Here is a 23065-nt window from a genome sequence, read left to right as displayed (position 1 = left end):
CCTGTATTCAGTAGTATCCGACACATTATTTACATTGAAAACTGTAAAATATATCGTGTAAATTAAGCACTACGTTCGATTCAGAATTTCTACTGAAAGCTCAAGCAAGCTGTACGTGCCTGTGCCAATTAAATTCCATATATTTCATGGAAATAGGCATTAAGAAGTCTCTAAAACGTCAATCCTAAGCTTATCTCAGATCGAGAGAAGCATCGGCAACGATACGTCCGATTCAGAGTTCAACTGAAAGTTCAAGCAAGCTATACATACCTGCGCCACCCACATGTTTACTCACGCCTATATAAACATAAGCTGCAAACTTAGAACTTTCTCAGTCCAGACAGCTTAGCTAGTTCTCATCCGTTACGCAGAGAATAAGCATGGCGAACCTCGTCTACGTGGCTCTCTTGGTGGCATCGGCTGCACTCGCTAATGTGAAAGCCGGGTACGTGGTACAAGGTGAGAGGTTGTTAATAGCAAAAACTGAAAATGATCATTATACATGTTAGTCATAAAGGTCGTCTTAAATTCCACACTGGATCCTGCCATATGGAACAGGGCATTACTAGATACAAAATTGGGTGCTTTTTCTGTTTTGAAAGGAACTATATCAGTCTTCAGTTTGCGAGCTGTTAGTTCAGGGTCCACTTTTAGGGACTGCGATAACCATTCATAGGTACAATGCTCAAGATTTTTAATGCAAGTTAAAAATGGCTTTTTCCTTTTGAAATGTCTAAGTAAGTTGTCATTATAGTGATTTATTTCTTGACTACTGAAACGTCTAACTTTCATGAACATATCTAGTGTTCTTCATATTTCTAAGTTTCGTGCATTGACAGAACCGTGTCCAACGAATCCGAACGGTGTGCACTACCATCATGGGGACAGTTTCGAGGAAGGCTGCTTCAGATGCAACTGTTTTGCCGGTGGATACAGCTGCGTCGAGATGTAAGGGTGGTGTTCACAATCTTAGGGGCAATTACCTAATTGGTGGCAATGCGGTCCTGGTGGTTAGGGTTGTGGCCGCAGAACACAGTATTGAGGGCCTGCAAGGGGGGGGGGGGTCAGCTCTACGCTGAATTCGGAAACCCTCGATTACGCTTTACGATAAATTCCAAGTGGCTACAACGCATTACGTAGAATTAAAACGGCGAATACGCTCTACGCAAAATGCGAAGAACGGTCCGTCTACGCTCTATACGTAGAATTAGAACGGCCGATTACGCTCTACGGAAAAGGGCTTGCAGTAATTATGGGCGACCCCCGAGGGTCTATGACGCAGGTATAGAAAGTAGTGCAGACAAACCTCTTGCATCCTTGCTAGAGCGATTTATGAGAGAGGTAGCCATGAATGAACTGCGCTGTGTGGTATAGAAAGGTATCGGCTTGTACACCGTATGAGTTGGATTGTGAAGATTTCCCTGTTCGTGTATAAATGCGCGGCATTACGCAACCACGTTCCAGGGTGAGCCGGCTGCAGTTCCGTTCACCCGGTAGAGGGCCAAATCAAAGTGGTCGTCATTATGTTAAAAAACGATAACTTTTTTTGGTTTTCAGTTATTTTGTAGAATATACCGTATATTTCAACATAGTTGGCTGTGATTCTCTAGTGCACCCTACTATAATTTTTACCGCGTCGAAGTGAGTCACCTTGGGGTGCTTAACTATAGGAATCCCCATAGGGCGAAAACTGTGTTCTGCCACCTTACCACCATGCTCTGCGTGTTTAACAGTTTGTTCAACCTCCATGATGACATAATGAAGGAAGGCAATTTTTTTAGCACGCCCGCTTCATCAGTTTTGGGGTCCTCAGAGGATGTCATCCATATTATCGAGTCAGTATGAAAACACTATGCATCGTCATAAAAACAAAGAAATTTTCTATCTGTACATTAATTATGTAGCAATGTGAAACAGTCAGAATTGCCCTGAGGAAGGCTACATTATGTAACAAGGTGAATGCTAGAACTTGCTACGTGCTTGCTGGCAATATGAGAGCATTCTTAAAGGTCTAAATACTTTGCACTTTACTAAACACCTATGCTGTGTAATGTGAAACAGTCAGCTAGGAGGAAGGTCACCGAAACGTCGGCTGAATACATGGTTGCGTACATTCAGTGACTAACCAACCTGATGAAACTGTTCATTGCACTAATGATACATACCTGTATTTGTTTCCACGTGTCCAGGTTCTCTAACTGTCAGTATCCTGAAGGTTGTATGAAGGTGTATAACGACAACGGCTGTGAGTTGATGGCCGTTGACCAGGCGAACGTGGTCTGCCACCCGACATTCTGCGCGCTGAAGTGAGCTGGTAGCAGCGCCGTTCATCGCCACGTCTGACCAATGAGGCATTAAAGCACATGTATACCACACAAACATGTCCGCATGACGTTTTCAATGCCAACAGGCAATGTGGGGACTAACTGCTACTTATGCTTAATAGGTCATCTTTCGAAACTGGGGCGCGACCGGACCTAAGTCAAGGAAAAATATAAACATTCGAATGAACAATGATCGGAACTCTAACCCTAACCCTAACCCTAACCCTAACCCTAAACACCTGACCTCTCACGTATGTGGCAGCTCAAGGATTTAGCTTAACACCGGGGCCCGGGCGGGGAGTGAGCTCTCCTTGGTACTGATTGGCTATTTATACAGACAGATGACAACCCGATCAGAGCACATATAGATAGATCCCACAGCCTAGCCAAGAGACATTATTTAACATGTGTAAATATTACTTGAGATGACACATTTGCCGGTACAGTAACAATCTCGTTTTTGAACAGCCGACTTCTGAATTATCCACATATGTTCGGCCTGACACGCGTTGATGCCATCTGAGGAGGGCCTTGTCCTTTGTTGTAGACACCGTTGCATTAAGTGTAACGGTCATCTGTTTGAAGTTGTAGGTCTTGACTTGAACACCCATAAGTAGCAAAACATTGCACAACTTGTTGGTTATGCAACAAGGGTGATCTCTTACGAGGGGAAAAGTGGCTGAAACGGATGAGAAGAAATGTTATTTGTACGTCTATCGCAGACAGAATTCGAAGAAACATTCAGGGATTATAGTTAGCTTTAACAGTTAGTGATGACCCTGCCGGCAGACTTTCATGTAACAAGATTGAAGAAGTAGCGAACTCTTCTGCCGGATCTACCGTAGTGTGTCTTGAAAGTTCGCAGACAGGCAACCTTTAATTGCCACCCTCTCATTGGTTGAACACTAATTGTGATGGACACCAACTATCAGACACTGCGGTAGAAGGTAGCTACAGACGGCAATAAGCAAATTTGGATTACGTCACATATGACGTCATGGCACATGCCGATTTGCATAACCACCTGCTTCCATTCCCATCGACTAACCTGTGCCCTCCCGTATTCAGTAGTATCCGACACATTATTTACACTGAAAACTGTCAAATTTATCGTGTCAATTAAGCTCTGCGTTCGATTCAGAATTTCTACTGAAATCTCAAGCAAGCTGTACGTGCCTGTGCCACTTAAATTCCATATATTTCATGGAAATGGGCCTTAAGAAGTCTCTAAAACGTCAATCCTAAGCTTATCTCAGATCGAGAGAAGCATCGGCAAAATATACGTCAGATTCAGTTCAACTGAAAGTTCAAGCAAGCTATACATACCTGTGCCACCCACATGTTTACCTCACGCCTATATAAACATAAGCTGCAAACTTAGAACTTTCTCAGTCCAGACAGCTTAGCTAGTTCTCATCCGTTACGCATAGAACAAGCATGGCGAACCTCGTCTACGTGGCTCTCTTGGTGGCATCGGCTGTACTCGCCAATGTGAAAGCCGGGTACGTGGTACAAGGTGAGAGGTTGTTAAAAGCAAAAACTGGAAATGATCATTATATATCGGTTAGTCATAAAGGTTGTCTTAAATTCCACACTGGATCCTGCCATATGGAACAGGGCATTACTAGATACAAAATTGGGTGCTTTTTCTGTTTTGAAAGGAACTATATCAGTCTTCAGTTTGCGAGCTGTTAGTTCAGGGTCCACTTTTAGGGACTGCGATAACCATTCATAGGTACAATGCTCAAGATTTTTAATGCAAGTTAAAATGGCTTTTTCCTTTTGAAATGTCTAAGTAAGTTGTCATTATAGTGATTTATTTCTTGACTACCGAAACGTCTAACTTTCATGAACATATCTAGTGTTCTTCATATTTCTAAGTTTCGTGAATTGACAGGACCGTGTCCAACGAATCCGAACGGTGTGCACTACCATCCGGGGGACAGTTTCGAGGAAGGCTGCTTCAGATGCCGCTGTTTTGCCGGTGGATACAGCTGCGACGAGATGTAAGGGTGGTGTTCACAATCTTAGGGGCAGTTACCTAATTGGTGGCAATGCGGTCCTGTGGTTAGGGTTGTGGCCGCAGAACACAGTATTTATGGGCGATCCCCGGGGGGTCTATGACGCAGGTATAGAAAGTAGTGCAGACAAACCTCTTGCATCCTTGCTAGAGCGATTTATGAGAGAGGTAGCCATGAATGAACTGCGCTGTGTGGTATAGAAAGGTATCGGCTTGTACACCGTATGAGTTGGATTGTGAAGATTTCCCTGTTCGTGTATAAATGCGCGGCATTACGCAACCACGTTCCAGGGTGAGCCGGCTGCAGTTCCGTTCACCCGGTAGAGGGCCAAATCAAAGTCGTCGTCATTATGTTAAAAAACGATAACTTTTTTTGGTTTTCAGTTATTTTGTAGAATATACCGTATATTTCAACATAGTTGGCTGTGATTCTCTAGTGCACCCTACTATAATTTTTACCGCGTCGAAGTGAGTCACCTTGGGGTGCTTAACTATAGGAATCCCCATAGGGCGAAAACTGTGTTCTGCCACCTTACCACCATGCTCTGCGTGTTCAACAGTTTGTTCAACCTCCATGATGACATAATGAAGGAAGGCAATTTTTTTAGCACGCCCGCTTCATCAGTTTTGGGGTCCTCAGAGGATGTCATCCATATAATCGAGTCAGTATGAAAACACTATATATGCATCGTCATAAAAACAAAGAAATTTTCTATCTTTACATTAATTATGTAGCAATGTGAAACAGTCAGAATTGCCCTGAGGAAGGCTACATTATGTAACAAGGTGAATGCTAGAACTTGCTACGTGCTTGCTGGCAATATGAGAGCATTCTTAAAGGTCTAAATACTTTGCACTTTATATATATAATTACTAAACACCTATGCTGTGTAATGTGAAACAGTCAGAATTGCTAGGAGGAAGGTCACCGAAACGTCGGCTGAATACTTGTACATTGCGTACATTCAGTGACTAACCAACCTGATGAAACTGTTCATTGCACTAATAATACATACCTGTATTTGTTTCCATGTGTCCAGGTTCCCTACCTGTCAGTATCCCGAAGGTTGTGTGAAAGTGTATAACGACAACGGCTGTGAACTGATGGCCGTTGACCAGGCGAACGTGGTCTGCGACCCGATAAGCTGCGTGCTGAAGTGAGCTGGCAGCAGCGACGTTCATCGCCACGTCTGTCCAACGACGCATTAAAGCACATGTATACCACACAAACATGTCTGCATGACGTTTTCAATGTTAACAGGCAATGTGGGGACTAACTGCTACTTATGCTTAATAGGTCACATGTCGAAACTGGGGCGCGACCGGACCTTTTTTAAGTGAAGGAAAAATATAAACATTCGAATGAACAATGATCCCAACTCTAACCCTAACCCTAACCCTAAACAACTGACCTCTCACGTATGTGGCAGCTCAAGGAAATTTGGCTCAACACCGGGGCCAGGGCAGGGAAATGTGACCTCTCCTTGGTACTGATTGGCCATTTATACAGACAGCTGACAACCCGATCAGAGGACATATAGATAGATCCCACAGCCTAGCCAAGAGACATCACTTGACATATGTAAATGTTACTTCAATGTCGTTTTTGAACAGCCGACTCCTGAATTATGAACGTATGTTCTGACACGTGTTGATGCCATCTGAGGAGGTCATTGTTCTTTGATTGCTGCAGACACCGTTGCATTATGGGTAACGGCCAGCTGTCTCAGGTTGTAGGTCTTGACTAGAACACCCATAACATACATTGTAAGCAGCAAAACATTGCACATCTTGCTGGTTATATAACAAGGGTGAGTTTTTACGAGGCCCCAAGTGGTTGAAATTGTTTTGAAGAGATGCTGTAACTAGCTACGTTGCTTGCAAAGTAAAGAGCATTCTATCACAGACAAAAGAAACATTCAAGGATGATAGTTAGCTGTAACAGTTAGTAATGACCATATACTGATTTGCATAACCAGCTGATTGTACTCCCATTGACTAACCTAGCTGTGTCCTGTGCCCCCCCCCGTAAACATTACAGTACAGTGTTATCACGAGCTGGCACATTATTTACATTAAAAACTGTAAAATATATCGTGTCAATTAAGCTCTACGTTCGATTCAGAGTTTCAACTGAAAGCTCAAGCAAGCTATACGTGCCTGTGCCACTTAGATTTCATATATTTCATGGAAGTAGGTCTTAAAGAAGTCTGTAAAACGTTAATCCTAAGTTTATCTCAGATCGAGAGAAGCATCGGTGGACGTCTGTAGAATTTGTAGAGCCGCCCAATTGTTTGCTCACGCCTAGTATATAAACATAAGCTGCAGACATAACTTTCTCAGTCCAGCTTAGCGCAAGGGAACAAGCATGGCGAACCTCGTCTACGTGACTCTCCTTGTGGCATCTGTCCTGCTTGCTAATGTGAATGGGTTCACGGTACAAGGTAAGAGGTTGTTAGTAGCAAAGAATAGAAATGAATATGTTCGTCTATACAAAAGCGTTAAACGTTGTTTCAAATTTCAAAGGTTGAACCTTCCATATGGAACAGAGTGGGGCATGTGCGGACTGCAAAAAGGTGCTTCTTCTTTTGGTGTTTAGAACAGTTCAATGTTAAGTTTACGTGGCGTTATCATACTGTCAATAATGACTTATGCCATTTCAAATGTCCAAGAAATCCGAACTAGATTTAAACTGTTGTGTTGGAAAGGATATCGCCTGCAAGGGGCAAAACTCTGAAGTAACATTGATCAAATATTCAACTAAAACTGTGAAAATGTAGCCTCTACCAGGCACCGCAGATCGCTGGAAAAATAGTAGAAATTGGCCGAAATAAAGGGATAGCAAATTGGAGCTTCTATGGCCCTGGATCTTCTCTGGTATACTATCCCTTTATTTCGGCCAATTTCTACTATTTTTCCAGCGATCCGCGGTGCCTGGTAGAGGCTAGCGAAAATGTGCAGTACTTAGATTAGGTTCTGTCGACGGTGCTGTGTTATTCATGTTTCTTGAATTGCCAGGACCGTGCCCAGATGACGAGAACGGCAGGCCCCACCAGCCCGGAGACACGTGGCAGGAAGGCTGCTACAGGTGTGACTGTTGGGGCGGTGGATACGGCTGCAACCAGTGGTAAGGGCCGTTTATATAGCCTCACCCGGTTGGGGCCAAGTACACTCTAGCAGATCAACTCCCGCGGCATGTCATCTCTCTCTATTTGGCCAGTTATTGCAATGTCTACTCTTTCCCGAAGCCTGGTAGAGGCTACAGTTTATACAGTATCTCTCGCCGTAAGGAAATGGTCGGGCCTCCTTCACGAGAGCTTGTGGCCATACACCCCAAACTCGAGAGAGCTATTCCCATTTCCACTCCAGAACTACCACTAGGAGCTCAGGATTCTTGATCGCTTTGAAAATCTGACCAATAGGCGCTCAGCATGCTCTGTCACTATGGAAACCAGTCATCACAGCCTCAACACTCCTGTTTGGTTATACTCTGTGTTCCTGACAACCGTAGTATATTTCGTAACGAAGGCAATCGTTTTTTCTCATCCAAGAAAGGTAACATTTGCAAAGCAAATGCACAATGTTTACCTTCGCACATGGTCTGCTCTGTTAATTCTTACTCAAACACATTCATATAATTATGTGGTCAGACAGGAGTCTAAATCCCTCCTGCTATATAAAATTGCAACATGATGTAACCCAACACTAGTCACCATGATGACAGACGTCTGGTTCGAGTCATTGACCTTATTGGTTTGGAGAAGAGGAAATCGAGCAATAAAAACAACATTCATCAATATCTTCATTGTGCTGACCATACGTACCTGTATCTGTGTGTCCAGGCTCCCTACCTGCTCGTATCCTGAAGGCTGTGTGAAGGTGTATGATGATAACGGCTGTGAGCTGATGGCCGTTATGGAGAACCAGGCGGACGCGGTCTGCGACCCGATAAGCTGCTGGATGGTGGGAAAGTAAGCCGGGGACATCTAGAGCTGTGCCAGTCGCTACGACTGTCCAATGATGCATTAAAGCACGATGTATATCACAACTGTGCTCGCTTCAACTTTTTCAATAGCAACAGGCAATGTGCAGACTATGTACTAAACCATTGGTCTAACCGGGGCCCGGCCGGGCTGTTTGCGTGATCGTAGGAACAAAATATAAACAACTCATATCAGCAATACACACAGATTGTACTGATGATTATTATTTTCATTTTGTTTTGTGTTTGTTATCTATTATGTCACATTTTATGTTCTTGACAACTGCCCGGCCGGGCCCTGGGGTGGAGATTGTGACCTTAGCATAAAGGAGCTCTCCTTGGTACTGATTGGTCATCTACAGAGGCAGCTGACAACCCGATCAGAGGCTGATCCATAGCCCCGCCCACCTCCACCAAAATGTTTGAAGAACATGCAGCCGCTCTCTCATTGGTTGAACCACAAGTTGCATTGTTATCATTGGTTGAACCTGTAATTGGATAGTCAGGGTCATATTTCAACGTATTCAAGAAATCTAATAGTTTCTATCATTACGAGGGTATAGGTAAATCCATTGTTTTCTTCTTCTCAATGCAATCTGTGGTGTTTTTTCCATGCCCATAATTTATTTCCCCAATAAACTAGGGTCTTTTTATGACATGTATAAATCCTACCAAATATATCATATTTGCTAGTAAAACACATATCTCATTTTTGAACTACCGACTCTATGTTCAGCCTGACTCGCGCGTTGATGCCATCTGAGGAGGTCCTTGTTCTTTGTTGTAGACACCGTTGCATTACGGGTACCGGTCAGCTGTCTCAGGTTGTAGGTCTTGATTTGAAACACCCGCAAAGCAACACGACATTGCACAACTTGCTGTTTATGTAAGAAGGGTGATTTCATAAGTGTGAAAAGTGACTGAAATGGAGTGAAGAGCATTCTTGAAGCTCTCTATCTCTCTCTATCACAGAAAGAAGAAATGTTCAAGATTGAAAGGTAAAACTTCAAGAGGTTAGTAAAGACCCCTAGGTGCAGAGTTAGCAGGAAATATGAAGAAGTTGCAAACTCTCGTTAGAGTCAAGGGTGTAAGAATCAGCCGTAGCGTGTCTTGAAAGTTTGCAGACAGAAGTTGAGGCATATTAATTATAAGGTGCAAGATTGGTTGCATGGGATAAGGGTTGTATGTTGCTTCAGATTAGGGCTATGCTTTGTGTGGTTGCAAGCATCGGGGAGTGACTTTCCTGGTAAGGCACACATAGGACATTAAAGAATGCAGCACACAGTTTGTGCCCAAGTTTCACCCAGCTTTCTCCGTCTAACAGCGGAGCTTGCATCGCAGGAGTCATGGCACAGGTTTGGCATGGGTGTCTCTGGCTTTGAGGGACAAAATGACATGGCACAACAGTAAAACCACATGGACAGCTGAGCTCGGATGCTCCATGAAGCATATTTATTCACCACAAACCTCTCTGAGATCCACAAAGCCATCTTGTTAACCAACAAAAGACTCAGAACGGTGACACACAGCACACACAAACGCAGCTGTGGGTTTCTTCTTCATACAACAGTTTCAGGAACAAAAGAAATTAAAGAGAAACTAAGGAAATCTTGTAGCAATGTACTAGTAACAGCTACAATGTGTTCACTTTTTACCACCTTTACAGTACATCACAGGTCTTCTGCAGAAATCAGAAGACGGCAATGCTTCTGAAATCTTGAAAGATACATAAGAAAATCGCCAAAGCAAACGGACATCTTAAATGTATGTAAGAACAGATACACGTCAGCCCTCATCTGCAATAATCAGCCATCATCAGCATATGTCAGATGTTAACAAAGAACATCAGACATCGTCAAACAGACATCGACGTACATCTGCAAAAAATCATTCTTGTTCATGGCATCAACCTGTTGCTCTTACTCAATAATCTTCCTATAAAGCAGTCTAAGGTATTCATGGCTGACGATTTTCTTCTCTACATGGCTGTAATACATTGGTCTATTTTGTCTCCTACAACAATGTACACAAGGATATTCTCCTCATCACTATCGTCATGTAATCCACAATCCTGGTCAAAGTAGGACAGGCCAGTGATCTGAGAAAAAGAAGTAGAAAAAAGAGAAAAGAAGAGATTGTAGGGCGAAGTGTGTTCAAACGGATCAGATAGTCGATTCCCAGGGGATATAGGAAACAGTAAAGAAAAGACAGCATGCCATCAGTGACTCGAGTCAATGATAAACGATCATCAACATAGCACATCGCCATCCACGTGGCCACAGGTACATAAGATTAACACTTGCAGATGAGCTCACAAAAGCACTGGGTCTGTTGCCATGGTGACACAGGTATGTTACCATTGTGACAAAGTCTGTTGCCATGGTGACATAGGTCTGTTGCCATGGTGACATAGGTCTGTTGCCATGGTGACATAGGTCCTTCAAACATATGCCCAGTGAGCAAACGCCTGCATCTTTTTATAGAAGTTCTTGAGCAGGATTTCCTTCCACGGACAAGCCATCTCCTCATCTTTACCTGCTCCTCAAGTCTAGGATCCTTACAGGTAGTGTCTGCCGATTGCTTCTTTATCCAACTTCCACATATTTGCTTCATTCTCAGTCTATGTGCGGGGATTAAATTCTTCTTAGGTCTTGACATCAGTACTAAAGAAACGGCACAGCATTACAAGTAACTTGTTACTGCTATAATAAGGACTATGGCTAGTATATTATTACAAACATAAATTTATTCTTTATATTTCTTTAAATAATTCAATCAACATCTGTCTGTGCCTGAGCAAAATATGAACATCTTGTGAGACCACATCATTTCTCAAAGATGCGAGCTGACAAAAACAAAAAATGAGCAAGATATGTCCCCTATTACTAGCTTCGTAAATAAAGATGTGGCAATGGTTTTGGTACTTGGATGTGACATGTGTAGTGTCACAACAGCTATCCCCATGATACAAACTTCAAAGTGAATCCAAAGGAAATCATCTTTCTAAACTTAATAATCCAAGTACCGGTAGTATGCGACGAAACAACGTAAACCCTGTTATCATTTTCTTCGTCCTCCACGAGTCGACTTCCGTGCAGTTTTGCGCCCACCTCTACGAGCTGGGCCGACTTGACCTGAACTCGACACGTCCGGAGAGCTTGAATGTAGGTCCTGGGTTGGTCTTACCGGAGTCGACGGGCCTTGTTTGCACGAATCTGATTCGCTGTCCACTAGTTTGGTACCTTCTTGGATGTTTTCTTCAACTGCATCTTTATGATTTGATTCGACCTTAGGGACTTCTTGGGAAGTTTTGTCGTCAAAGTTTTCTGTCAGGTACTCCTCTATCTCACTCATGAGGCTGGGGGTGCCCGCTCGGGTTAACTTCTTGTCCCCCGATTCATCATCACAATCTCCCTTGTCCCTAACTGTTGTCCCATCCTCCAACTCCTTGGCATCAATTTGGTCTCCATGGCCAAAGCCATGTGCATTCTCGCCTGTATCTACGTCTAACGAAAAACTGTTGACGATTCTGATGTTCATTGTGTCCTCGGCTGGACTGTTGTTGTCTTGGACTTCCATCACCTCGAAGCCTGGACCGTCCATGAGGCTGGATATGTTGTAAGCTTGCACGTTGCTTGTCGTTGTTGTTGTTGTTGGCCACACTTCAGTAAATGATGCTGACTCCATCTGGCCCTCTGTCACTTCCTCACCATGACTTGTTTCCGTTCCTGCTGCTTCCATAGGCAAATAACCTGCAACACTGGCAACCCCTGACGCACTTAGTGTGACTAACGGTTCCACTTCAGTTGGGCCTTTGACACATTTTCCGTCCTTTACACAGGTTGATTTCTCCAATTCTGCCTGCAAAAATACAATCCTATCCATAAGATAAAAGTATTGACGGCATCACGTTGCAATTTTAATCTCTGTTGGATAAACAAAATAGCACAGTCTAGGGTGTGAATGAACAATATTAGATATAAGTACAGTACATTATATGAAACAACAACAAACCAGATAAGTAACATTTGCAAAGCAAATGCATAATGTTTACCTTCGGACATGGTCTGCCCTGGTAATTTTTAACACATTCAGATACATGTACTACGAGTATATGGTGACAGGAGCAGAGCAGACCATGAAATTGCAACATTATGTAACCCAACACCAGTCACCATGGTGGCAGACGTCAACAAATCATGTCATTGGCCAGGTCAGAGGTTAGTGTTTGGAACAAAAGAGGAGGAAGAAACTGAGTAAAAACAATATGTTTATGAGCATAATATGACTATTTCAATCAGGAATGAATCTTTTAGAGAGCAATTATGAAGTGATGAAACCCTCTTTCAAAAAAAAAGTTCAGGCAATGTTAGGCTTGTATTCAAGGTTAACAGACTAAAAGATGGTAAACAGACCCAGTATGAACTTTTTTGTGTTGGACAAAAAGTTTTAACTCTAAACATATAACACATATGTTGTCAATTTTCACCTTAACATTGTTGTAGTGTAGTTGTGACTTGCAATGTCCGTCGATGGCAGATGTCTCGTTCTTGTAGAACTTGTGGCACAGCTTACAGAAGTAGCCGGTTATGGGGATCACAAACTCCTGACCTGTTGGGGTAACAATGACAACATCAACAACAACAACAACAAAAGAAAGTAAGTTCATTCACTATACTGACAAATATGGCATTCTATACGAGCAATCGCTGTGTTTGTTACATCATATACATGCAATATTTTTGAAGACATATGCAAATTATTGGTAGGCAAATCACCCAAACAGTCACCCGCTTATGTATACCATTCACTGGTTACGACATTATGGCAATCACTCATAATTAAGCTAAACTGTGTACATGTAAAGTTGATAGCTGGACCTTTTTACTCATCTGTCACAAGGCTCTGTATTTCTTCCTTCCTACAACATTTACGTAGCAACTGAATCAGCAGAATATCATCCAAATCTTTGCTCCAGGTTTCATCAACTTTGTACATAGAATTGACAGGTCTCCAAAGTCTACTGACCTACGGCACAATCTGGATCATATGGCGGGAAGACAAGTTCCTCTACAGCTTCTTCAGTCTGTATGTCTTCACTGGCATCTACATTAGTTGTGCCCTTCACACTTTCTGGTTGTGCATCTATTGCCTCCTTGGTTTGGTTCGCTGCTGTGTTCTCCAAGTCCTGAACTTGTGTATCTGTTGTAGGTTTTGTCTGGACCAAAGTCTCTATCTCTTCCTGTGTCTCTTCTGTTGGCAGTACTGTGGTGTCCTCTGTATTTCGTGCCTGTGTTGAAGCTTCCATTTCATCATGGGTGGTGTCCTCTGCATCCTGCACTTGTGCCTGTGTGGCTTCTTGCCTCAGGACTTTGGTGTTGTCCTTGTCCTGTGGTTGGGTCTGCAACGTTTCCTCTGATTCTGCGACCTGTGCGGGTGTCGGCTGTTTGTTTTCTTCAACTTCCATCTCTGAAGACTCTTGCAAACAGTCCTCCACAGCTCCAGGTTCTTCCTCAGCTCGCAAGTTTTCCTTCTCGTCATCCAACTGTGTTTCTTTGGTTTCCCGAGTTTCCAACTCTTGAGGTTGACTTGCAGCATCAGTCCCCATCTCTTCCTGAGTCGAGTTCTCCTCTTCCCTCAGTGTTGTCTCCGGTCTAGGAGACACTGGTGTGGTAACACTGACACTCTCCTGTTGCTCTTCATCCTGCATCTTTGTTGGAGCTGTACATATAGGATAACATACTTCAGTATAATGCTGTCTGAACACTGTACATGATTTTAACATCCTGGTGGTTTTATTTCATGGTAAAAGTTGCTAAAAGGGAAAAGGAGTTTTTAGCAGTGTTTGAAGTTTGTGGCTGAAACAATTCTGTCTGCCACCTTCCTCAGGGCAATACTGACTGGTTCTACTGTGTATGTAATCAATCTATATGGACAATACCCTATGTTTGGGACTGCATTTGTAACACAGCAGTAGCGACGCCTAGCTGCAGTACAAAGTACAAATGTAGAATCAGTCAGTACTGCCCTAAGGAAGATGACAGACATTTATTTTTTGGTTGTGAATGACAAACTTTGTTACAACTTTGCTACAGAACATTGCGGACTTCTGATACACCCCGTGAAGGTTGGAAATGTTACCTTGGATCTGGTCTTGGATGTTGAAGACCATTGGAGGAGGTCCTGACATCTGTCTGAGATCTATGTCTTGAGAAGGCAGGTCTGCCAATGAGAACTCCTCCTCCTCTGTCTTGGGCTGTAAGCCGATGTCTTCAGATGGAATGTCTCCAGATCTAGATATTTCCTCCTCAGCATCTTCTAAGTCACCTTTTTCTCCATTGCTCTGTGGATGTACAAAGTTAGAGTTGCAAGGGTTAGATGTCATAGGTTATTCTGAATCGTGAAATGTTTGTAGTGGTTTTACTTTTTGAGGCTTTTGCAGTGTCCTCTTAACATGAAATTATGACACTGCCGGTATGTTTTGTATTTCATTTGTACTACAGCATGGTTTCAAACATGGTTTTCAGAAACTGCAAAAACCTCCTCTCTTTATCATTTTACTGCAAAATAAAACAAAAAAGGAAATGCACTTACAGTTCCGACATAAAAAGCTGCAATTGTATCACCACAAATACAAACACCTTCCTGAGACAAGGCTTTGTATTTGTACATAATTACCATTCAAAGAAAATGTTAGGATATCGGGCATTTCTCTGGAATTGTACAGCCAATTTTCAATAGTGTGTAAAACTAAACATAACTGTCCGTTTCAGGAACAGTGATGGTCATATAATATATAGTACTAAATGAAGTACGGATAAAATTTCTATAGATCATAGAGTGGTACATAAAATACCAGAACCATCTTGTAGAACAACATTCCTAAAAAAATGCATTCGTACCTCAAAGACCTCCTTAGAGAGATCTTCCTCCCCGGCCTCTTTACTGTCTCCCAAGTCTTCATCGTCACTGTCGAAGCACCCAACAGCGTCTACCGTCACCATCTCCTCAGGATTGTCTGGGAACCATTCCTCGTCTTGTCCTGTCTTCTTCTTCTTCTCCTGGGCCTCACGGAACTTCTGTAGTCAGAAAAGTAAAAAACACAGACAGCTGTGAGCAAGGATATTATATCGTATCTGTATATAATGTCCTTGCTGTGGTGGTAAAGATACAGTGCTGAACCCTGATTAGGCCACAGCAAGTAATTTTTATGGATGACATCAGCGCGCGCATTAATTTTCACCTGATTTTGGAAAAAAAAAATTTGTTGCCTTCTGACAGGGGTCACCATGCCAAATATGGGAAAAGATGTCTGTTGCCATGCCGGAAGGTGGATGGCAGATAAATATGAAGGGAGGAGACAAGCAAAGACTGATTTAATGTTTTGTTTCTTACTTTGATGCATGTGATGTTGGCTGTGTATATGTGATGTTCCCACTCAATCAAAACCATTTGTACAATGATTGAGTCAAAATTTTAAAAAGTAGGGACCTTGTTTTTTCGGCCCGTCTTGTTTTTTTTTCGCGCTTGCATTAGATTTGGAGTCTGCGGAGGATGTCATCCATAAAATTTACTTGCTGTGTCCTTATGTTTCCTTCCCACGCATTTTACACACAGTCTTAAAGTTTATTTCTCAGGCCTGACTCTTTCTCAGAAGGGTATAACATGCCTTTCCTGAAAGGAGATGACCTTTCCAGTATATTTTATGGAAAAACTGTTCCAGCAAGAAATACCGGTAATTTTCTGAAGTTATCAACATCTTGATACAACTGATTAGAGATAGGACAAAATGCAGATGGCTCTTTTTGGCATACAAAAACCTTTAAATCAAGTGCAAAGAAACAGTCTTTAGTGCTTTTGTTAGTAATTACAAACAAACTGTATGTGGCACACTCTTAATTTTTATAAACAAGCACTTGGGACACTAAGAGTTTCAGGTAAATTTTTGAATGTTGTGAGGTAAACTGTGTTCCAGCTTCTGAAATACAAACACGACTGTTTTCACGAAAGTTGCCAAGCCAAGCTATCCAAGGAATTCATAGAACGATGATGCAGTGTTCTAGCCAGCTTGAAATTTTTTCTGCCATCTCAATTTTTTTATGTACCATATATACATGTACAAGTGCCATAAGGTGAGAGTTGTCTGGGGGGAAAATCGTGAAATCCAGACCTTCTGAAATGCTATTTCCTGCATTTTGATGGGCAAATTTTGCAGGTTCAATAACTCCTCTTTTCATACCTAAATTTACACAACAAATTTCCCGTCAAAGATGATGGATTGGGCAAAACTTTTGTCTGTCATGAGCAGCAAAATATTGTCAAATGATGGAAAGACAGACGCTGGCTTGAACACTGCGATAATGTGTAACACAACCGTGAATACTTTCATCAGGTTGGTAAATCACTGCGTAAAGAGCCTCTTTTTATTGAGGAAGGTGACTGACGGTCAGCGAAACGTTGGCTGAATAAAAGATTTGCTTGTCTAAAAAGAATCTCTTTACTCGATGTGTAACACAAGTTGGAACAAAGTTACCTTAGGTTCACAAAGGAAGGAACTAGAGGCAGAGTCTTTTGTGTCACTTACAGCTTTATGTCCCGCAGTGTTGCAGTGTGCCACCATTTTCTTAGGGCTCCTAAACTGCACCTTGCACAGATGACAGGCGGGCCTAGTGGCCTTCTTGCTTGTCTAACGACAGAAAACAGCAGGCTACAATGTACAGCAACTTTTCTTCTCTTTTCTTACATCAGACAATAAAAGATTTATGGTCTTACACTATGTAGTGACAAATCCAAGGTATTTTTGGCAAGACCTCATAGATGGGGAGCCTTTTTTGGTACCATGATGACAGTCTAAAATTTCTAAAAATTGCATCATGAGCATTTACATTTGGCCATGCATCAAACAAAAATACATGGCTAGGATGTTCTGACGTGAAAACAAAACCAGTGGGCATCAATAACACATTAATTAACATACTCCACATGTCAGTGTAAAGCTACATGTAAGTGGGTAGGGTATTGACTAGAAGAGATCTATGCAGGCATTTACATGTAAGAATGAGCATTTTCATCCTAGGCTTTGGTAGATATTCTCCAGCCAAATGATAAACTGAAAAATCTGTCTTTCACAGAACCCTTTCGGCCCGCATGGCATTGCATTGACACCAACATACATGTAGATAACACTCAATCTAGCCGCGGCGACTGTTGCAGGGCTTCTCTTGCTTGCAGTCTTTTACATTAGCCCTAACAACAGTCGCGGAGCGGTGCATTGGGCCAAATGAACAAACATGCGTTTTACCGTGCCGGAACACTTTGAGACCGAAGTTTGCACGTCCCTAGATTCCTAACAGCCTCACCTAATGTGCCGGGGTGTTTTGTGCGTCAACCGGCCCCTGCGCGACTCGTACCGCCACTATTTGCGATCGCTCCCCATATATTCATAAGCCGAGTGGCCGCCATCTTGGTCAGCCGCGCGCTGAATCAGCTACTTGCAAATGTGCCACTACTTTTCTGATGCATAGAAATAGCTTATCAGAAAAATAGCGGCAAATTTGCCGGCGGCTGATTCCAATCAAAAATGGCTGCCAACTGTTATGTTTTACGTGGGGAGCGATCGCAAATAGTGGCGGCATTTGGCCCAATGCACCGCTCCGCGACTGTTGTTAGGGCTAATGTAAAAGACTGCAAGCAAGAGAAGCCCTGCAACAGTCGCCGCGGCTACACTCAATCATACATTATACATGTACATGTCCGTCGCATTGGATTGGGCATCGCAATTCAATAACACCCAATGTACAAAATTAATGTACATATATATAAAATTCACCCAATCTGGTACACAGTACGACACATCCCATGAATTATTGTCATGTCCAACTACCATACATTGTATCTGCTTACGTAGGCCAATTTTTGTACACTTTATTCCATATATGCGAGACCATATCATCAATACATGACCATATGGTAACTCAAATACTGTTTAGATAGTAGTTTGTAGTAAGTAAAGTTTTGTAGTATTGTTGTATTACTGCCATACATTGTACCTTGTACGATTGTTGAGCAATAAAGTTCATTCATATAACCCTTGAAAAAACAATCTGGCATACAAGTTTGTATAAACTGTAAAATCAATTTTCTAGTACAACCAGCCTTTTCGGGTACTGAAAAGATTAGCATATTTAGGCAAGTAAGAAGAAACAGTCATAGCCCTCTTTCAATACATTGCAGATGTTCAAGGTACCAAATATCTCCATGTACAAGTAACTGTCGTCACATCTGACCCTTTGAAGCTGCTGGCCCCATCCCAACCCATTCCAGGTGAACTGAAGACACCTAACAATATGAACTGTTACATCCATCTTTGTGAAGGTATGTCAGGCATCCTACTGAAGACCCAGTGTCACCACAGAAGTCAAATCAAGTTGTTAATCTACAACTGGCATTGTGCGTATCATCGTCTGTGACAGTGGCACAGTACTGTAAAGGCAGAAACTTTTGTGGTGGTTTTATCTTTGCCGTGACTTTTTACCACAAAATCCTAACACTACAAACAAGAGATCTGAGATCACATACCTCCATGAAATATGGGCTTGACGTGTAAATGTAAATTTCCTCTTTAATTATGCAAATGACCTCCACATTAACATAATTAATGTATCGTGATGTTAACTTTTGATGAATTTACAATTTACACCAAGTAGGAAATTCCCATCATTTACCCATTGAATTTTCGCATTAATTATGCAAATGAGGTCATAATTTGCATTATTGGTATCTGTTGATGTTCCATCTGCCAAAGATTACATACATTACATGTATTAAAGTACTACAATGTAAAACACTGTAATTAGAGAATTTCCTCATTTATTATGCAAATAAAGTCCTCATTTGCATAATTTGCATTAAGTTATGTACATCTCTCTCAGCTACCTACCTACCAAAAATGATGAAAATACATTGTTCCTGTCTGGACCTATTGGCTTTTAAAGATTTTCCCCCGAAAGTCCCCTGCAGTTCCAGAACAAGCTGCTAGGGGGACCATATCTGTCACCCAAAAATCAAGACCATAACATGTTCAGGACAAAAGATACGAAAACCGGAAGTTCTGCTGCAGTACCAAGGTCATCCACCAGGAGGCCCATATTTGACCTTGACCTTTGGCTTCCTAAGACCTACCAGCATACCAAATATCATCACAATCCATAAAGGCGTTATGGAGTTATGCTGACTACAAATATGCGGAAACTCAAACACACACACACGACGCGCCAAAAACAATACCTCCATTTTCATGGAGGTAACTAGATCTCAGTGCCAAAATTACGTCAACACTGGGTGTCCATCCACCCTAACACTCAAATTTTCCACATCATAGCGCACAGAGGTCGCCTTATTCCCTGAGGAAGAACCTCTCATTAATCAAACCAGGTCGTAAGCCCGGGGCAGCCTCGACACAATCAGACATCTGTTACCCTGTCTGGCAGACTCCTCATTAAACCGGAAGTGCTGCTGCAGTACCAAGGCCATCCACCAGGAGGCCCATATTTGACCTTGACCTTCGCCCCCCTAACACCTACCAGTATACCAAATATCACCACAATCCATAAATGCGTTATGGAGTTATGAAGGTACAAAAAAGCGGAAACACAAACACACATACACACACACACACACACACACACACACACACACACACACACACACACACACGCACACAGACGCGCCAAAAACAATACCTTCCATTTCATGGAGGTAATTATGTGTTTTGTACATTGATGAAGGTTTAGACATCCAGGCACTAGGACACACCAAAAAACATTTAATCAAGAATCTTCGAAATCATATCCAATTGCTTGAGTAACTGTCTTTTGGCGTGTTCTACTGTCAGCCTTCTCAAAAAAAATTAGAGTAGGTGGCTGATAAAAATCGTAACAATTAGACCCCTAAACATCGTTTTTGGTACAATCTGAGCAACTTTTATGGCAATCTTATGACTCCAAAATTTACTGCTGATGCACAAATAATTCTGGAAAAAGTCTGAAAGGGGGAAGCTATTGCATTTTGTCTTTTCTGAACACAAATGGAGGTCATTTCCTGCAACTTCAGTTCTACATTTTTTTGTCTGTATGACAGAATTTTTCCAACCGCACTTTAAACACTGCAAAAACCTCCTTTTCCCTCCTACTGTGAAATTAAAACCTCCTTAAACTGGAAAATAAAACCACAGAAAAGGTGTGTTTTTTTGTTTGGTACATTTTTTTTGCACACTGTAAGTGCATTTACAGTAACTGGTTGGCTCCACCATTCTTCTTGATTTAAGAGAAGTCCATGGTTACAAAGTTGGAATTTATGACGCTGTTTTTGTCACCTGATAACCTTGTGTCTTGACCTGACAAATACAGTTGGATCAATTTTAAAACTTGCCCAGTATATTCTGATTTAGTACAAATAATCATGTCTAAAAGGAAGTCTAGATTTTAGTTTATATTCAAGTTTAAACACAAATTATAGCATTCCAACATGAAAACTGACTACCCTAAAGAATATATACACATCTGAGTTTACCATAGTTTTAGTCTGTTAGTCTCAGCGTAGCCAGAACTTAGAAGAGTGGGGCTTCAAAGAGGGCCTTCATTCCCTTTTTCGTAAGGCGTAATCAGGCCTTTTTAGTCTTTGTAATCCGTAGGAAGCCTTCCCAAAAATTAACGTAAGTCGTAATAGTACATTAGCTGCAAAGCGTAATGTCGTAATCAGCTCTGAGACTTTTACGTAATTCGTAATCGGCAGCAAAAATTTAGCGTAATTTGTAATCACTACCCCCCATGCAGGCCCTCCTGTTAGTCTCAACATAGCCAGAACTTAGTAGAGTTGGACTTCAAATACATGTAGTCAAAGAGAGACTATCTATTCATGTCTAGCTTGTTTGCTTCCCAATGGCTGCTATCTTTGCGAACTTGGCAACAGTTGGGATTTAGCGGACAAAAGATAGAAAGGGATGGGTACCAGGCCAGGAGAATTTACGAGGAACGATGAACTGGAGTCATGTAACAAAACTTGCCTCCTCCATCAGTTGATGCATTCCAGCTGAGACTATTATAGGAGGAAAAGTGTTTGGAAAGACCTAGACCGGTAGTAACATGCTAATGGCACGTAAAATGACCCTTAAAATCCATTTAAGTGGACAATGTCGCTTTTATCTTTTTTATATGATTCAAGTTAAAATGTCATAATCAGAGTGTTTGTTGAGAAATCTTGTGATAGTTGATAACAAAATATATGTGGAGCTTGAAAGTGACATAGTAGTCATACAATCTTTTATGTAGTATTTACATGAAACAAAAAATGTTTTATAATACACCAGAAAGCAGACACGAGGGACCAAATACAGCCTACATTAAATTGAAGATAACAACTTTGTGGGAGGCTTTGTGCCTAAAAACGTTTTAGGGGGTTGATACAGATGCAAGAAGTTATTGAGACGAAAATAAAGTTGTCAGTTGATCCTGTCAAAAGAGTTTAAATAGTGCTGCATGCAAAACCTTTGTACCAAGGTGACCTTGATCAGGTTTCATCTGGAAACTAGAGAAGTAACATTTGCAAAGCAAATGCATAATGTTTACCTTCGGACATGGTCTGCTCTGTTAATTCTTAAACACATTCACATACATGTACTACTACTACTACTATATGGTGACAGGAGCAGAGCAGACCATGAAATTGCAACATTATGTAACCAAACACCAGTCACCATGGTGACAGGCGTCAACAAATTATGTCATTGGCCAGGACAGAGGTCACTGTTTGGAGAAGAAGAAGAAGAAGAAAAGGAAGAAACTGAGCAAAAACAATATGTTTTCCTTCGGTGAACATAACAAGAACAGGCAGTCTTTGAAACTGCCATGTGAGACCCACCTTATGGTCCTTGGTGCGTCTGTGCTCTATGACTGGTCCATAGAAGTGGATTTTGCAGGTGTCACACCAGCGTTTTTCCAGCTTGGTGCTCGGCTTTCTCTGGTTACTGCTGTACAAGAAATATCACCTGTCAGGGTCTTGTTTCTATTACGTGCTATGGCTACCAAACACTAAACAAGCATTGTGGAACCAAAAACAATATTCAAAGTAACTTTACACACCATGATATTTATTTATATTCCTGAAGGATTAAACCTACATGAACTATCTCTTTGACAGGTCCTACTAGTACTGAAGAGCCCCAAGAGAGTGGAATGTAAAATAAACTGGTAGTCTCTGCATGCAGCTGAAGTCTTCTTGTTACCTTCGCCAAGAAGGTTATGTTTTCAGTAGTTGTGTGTGTGCTTGTGTGTGTGTGCACGCGCGTCACGTGTGTGGTTTAGCAAGATAACTCAAGAACAGTTGGAAGTATTGTCATGAAACTTGGTAGGTGGGTAGGTGTTGATGAGACCTAGAAATGATTAGATTTTGAGCCCCCTGGTGGCTTGTTACGGTACTGCAGCAGATGTTGTTCTGCCTTCATCTTAGATCAGGCACCTTTATCACTCACCTTTTCCCACTGCTTAGGCTACTATGCCTCCCTGATCCTGAGCTGATGTAGACCCCAGTCCCTGCCCCTCTATCTTACGGCGATGTTGTTCTGCCTTCATCCTGGCCTGTGTTTTTTTATCAGTCTTCTCCATCACTCACCTTTTCCCACTGCTCAGGCTACTATGCCTCCCTGATCCAGAGCCTGATGTAGACCCCAGTCCCTGCCCCTCT

At 42.0% G+C, this 23065-nt stretch overlaps 4 protein-coding genes across 4 annotated transcripts in view; 3 read left to right on the top strand and 1 right to left on the bottom strand.

The window, feature by feature from the left end:
- Positions 1–292: 292 nt before the first annotated feature.
- Positions 293–2379, top strand: LOC109482683. The gene is made up of 3 exons (XM_019785510.1): positions 293–459; positions 840–948; positions 2190–2379. The coding sequence occupies exons 1-3, from the start codon at positions 381–383 to the stop codon at positions 2308–2310; spliced, it is 309 nt and encodes a 102-aa protein (XP_019641069.1). The 5' UTR covers positions 293–380; the 3' UTR covers positions 2311–2379.
- Positions 2380–3698: 1319 nt separating this feature from the next.
- LOC109482682 lies at positions 3699–5574 on the top strand. Its single transcript, XM_019785508.1, has 3 exons — positions 3699–3840; positions 4222–4330; positions 5385–5574. The coding sequence occupies exons 1-3, from the start codon at positions 3762–3764 to the stop codon at positions 5503–5505; spliced, it is 309 nt and encodes a 102-aa protein (XP_019641067.1). The 5' UTR covers positions 3699–3761; the 3' UTR covers positions 5506–5574.
- Positions 5575–6654: 1080 nt separating this feature from the next.
- On the top strand, positions 6655–8389 carry LOC109482432 (SCO-spondin-like). Its single transcript, XM_019785139.1, has 3 exons — positions 6655–6788; positions 7363–7471; positions 8187–8389. The coding sequence occupies exons 1-3, from the start codon at positions 6713–6715 to the stop codon at positions 8317–8319; spliced, it is 318 nt and encodes a 105-aa protein (XP_019640698.1). The 5' UTR covers positions 6655–6712; the 3' UTR covers positions 8320–8389.
- A 1344-nt stretch (positions 8390–9733) lies between these two features.
- The window catches only part of LOC109482291 (RNA-binding protein 20-like), a 44099-nt gene continuing 30767 nt past the window's right edge, over positions 9734–23065 (bottom strand). Inside the window, exons 6-12 of the mRNA XM_019784977.1 lie at positions 22244–22352; positions 16911–17012; positions 15229–15405; positions 14468–14669; positions 13355–14047; positions 12816–12937; positions 9734–12187 (exon numbers count right to left, since the gene is read on the bottom strand). Of these exons, the coding sequence (XP_019640536.1) occupies positions 11387–12187; positions 12816–12937; positions 13355–14047; positions 14468–14669; positions 15229–15405; positions 16911–17012; positions 22244–22352 (2206 nt within the window). The 3' untranslated portion in view covers positions 9734–11386. The remainder of the gene's footprint in view (positions 12188–12815; positions 12938–13354; positions 14048–14467; positions 14670–15228; positions 15406–16910; positions 17013–22243; positions 22353–23065) is intronic.

This window comes from Branchiostoma belcheri, unplaced genomic scaffold (genome assembly GCF_001625305.1).
Source record: "Branchiostoma belcheri isolate BF01 breed outbred unplaced genomic scaffold, Haploidv18h27 scaffold6, whole genome shotgun sequence".
In the NCBI taxonomy this organism is placed as follows: Eukaryota; Metazoa; Chordata; class Leptocardii; order Amphioxiformes; family Branchiostomatidae; genus Branchiostoma; species Branchiostoma belcheri.
This window is presented reverse-complemented; position numbering and strand designations above follow the sequence as displayed.

Coding starts and splice junctions, on each gene's coding strand:
- LOC109482432 (XM_019785139.1), top strand. CDS start 6,713: ATGGCGAACCTCGTCTACGTGACTCTCCTTGTGGCATCTGTCCTGCTT. Junction 6,789..7,362: donor GAATGGGTTCACGGTACAAG/GTAAGAGGTTGT, acceptor TTGAATTGCCAG/GACCGTGCCCAGATGACGAG. Junction 7,472..8,186: donor GGATACGGCTGCAACCAGTG/GTAAGGGCCGTT, acceptor CTGTGTGTCCAG/GCTCCCTACCTGCTCGTATC.
- LOC109482682 (XM_019785508.1), top strand. CDS start 3,762: ATGGCGAACCTCGTCTACGTGGCTCTCTTGGTGGCATCGGCTGTACTC. Junction 3,841..4,221: donor AGCCGGGTACGTGGTACAAG/GTGAGAGGTTGT, acceptor GTGAATTGACAG/GACCGTGTCCAACGAATCCG. Junction 4,331..5,384: donor GGATACAGCTGCGACGAGAT/GTAAGGGTGGTG, acceptor CCATGTGTCCAG/GTTCCCTACCTGTCAGTATC.
- LOC109482683 (XM_019785510.1), top strand. CDS start 381: ATGGCGAACCTCGTCTACGTGGCTCTCTTGGTGGCATCGGCTGCACTC. Junction 460..839: donor AGCCGGGTACGTGGTACAAG/GTGAGAGGTTGT, acceptor GTGCATTGACAG/AACCGTGTCCAACGAATCCG. Junction 949..2,189: donor GGATACAGCTGCGTCGAGAT/GTAAGGGTGGTG, acceptor CCACGTGTCCAG/GTTCTCTAACTGTCAGTATC.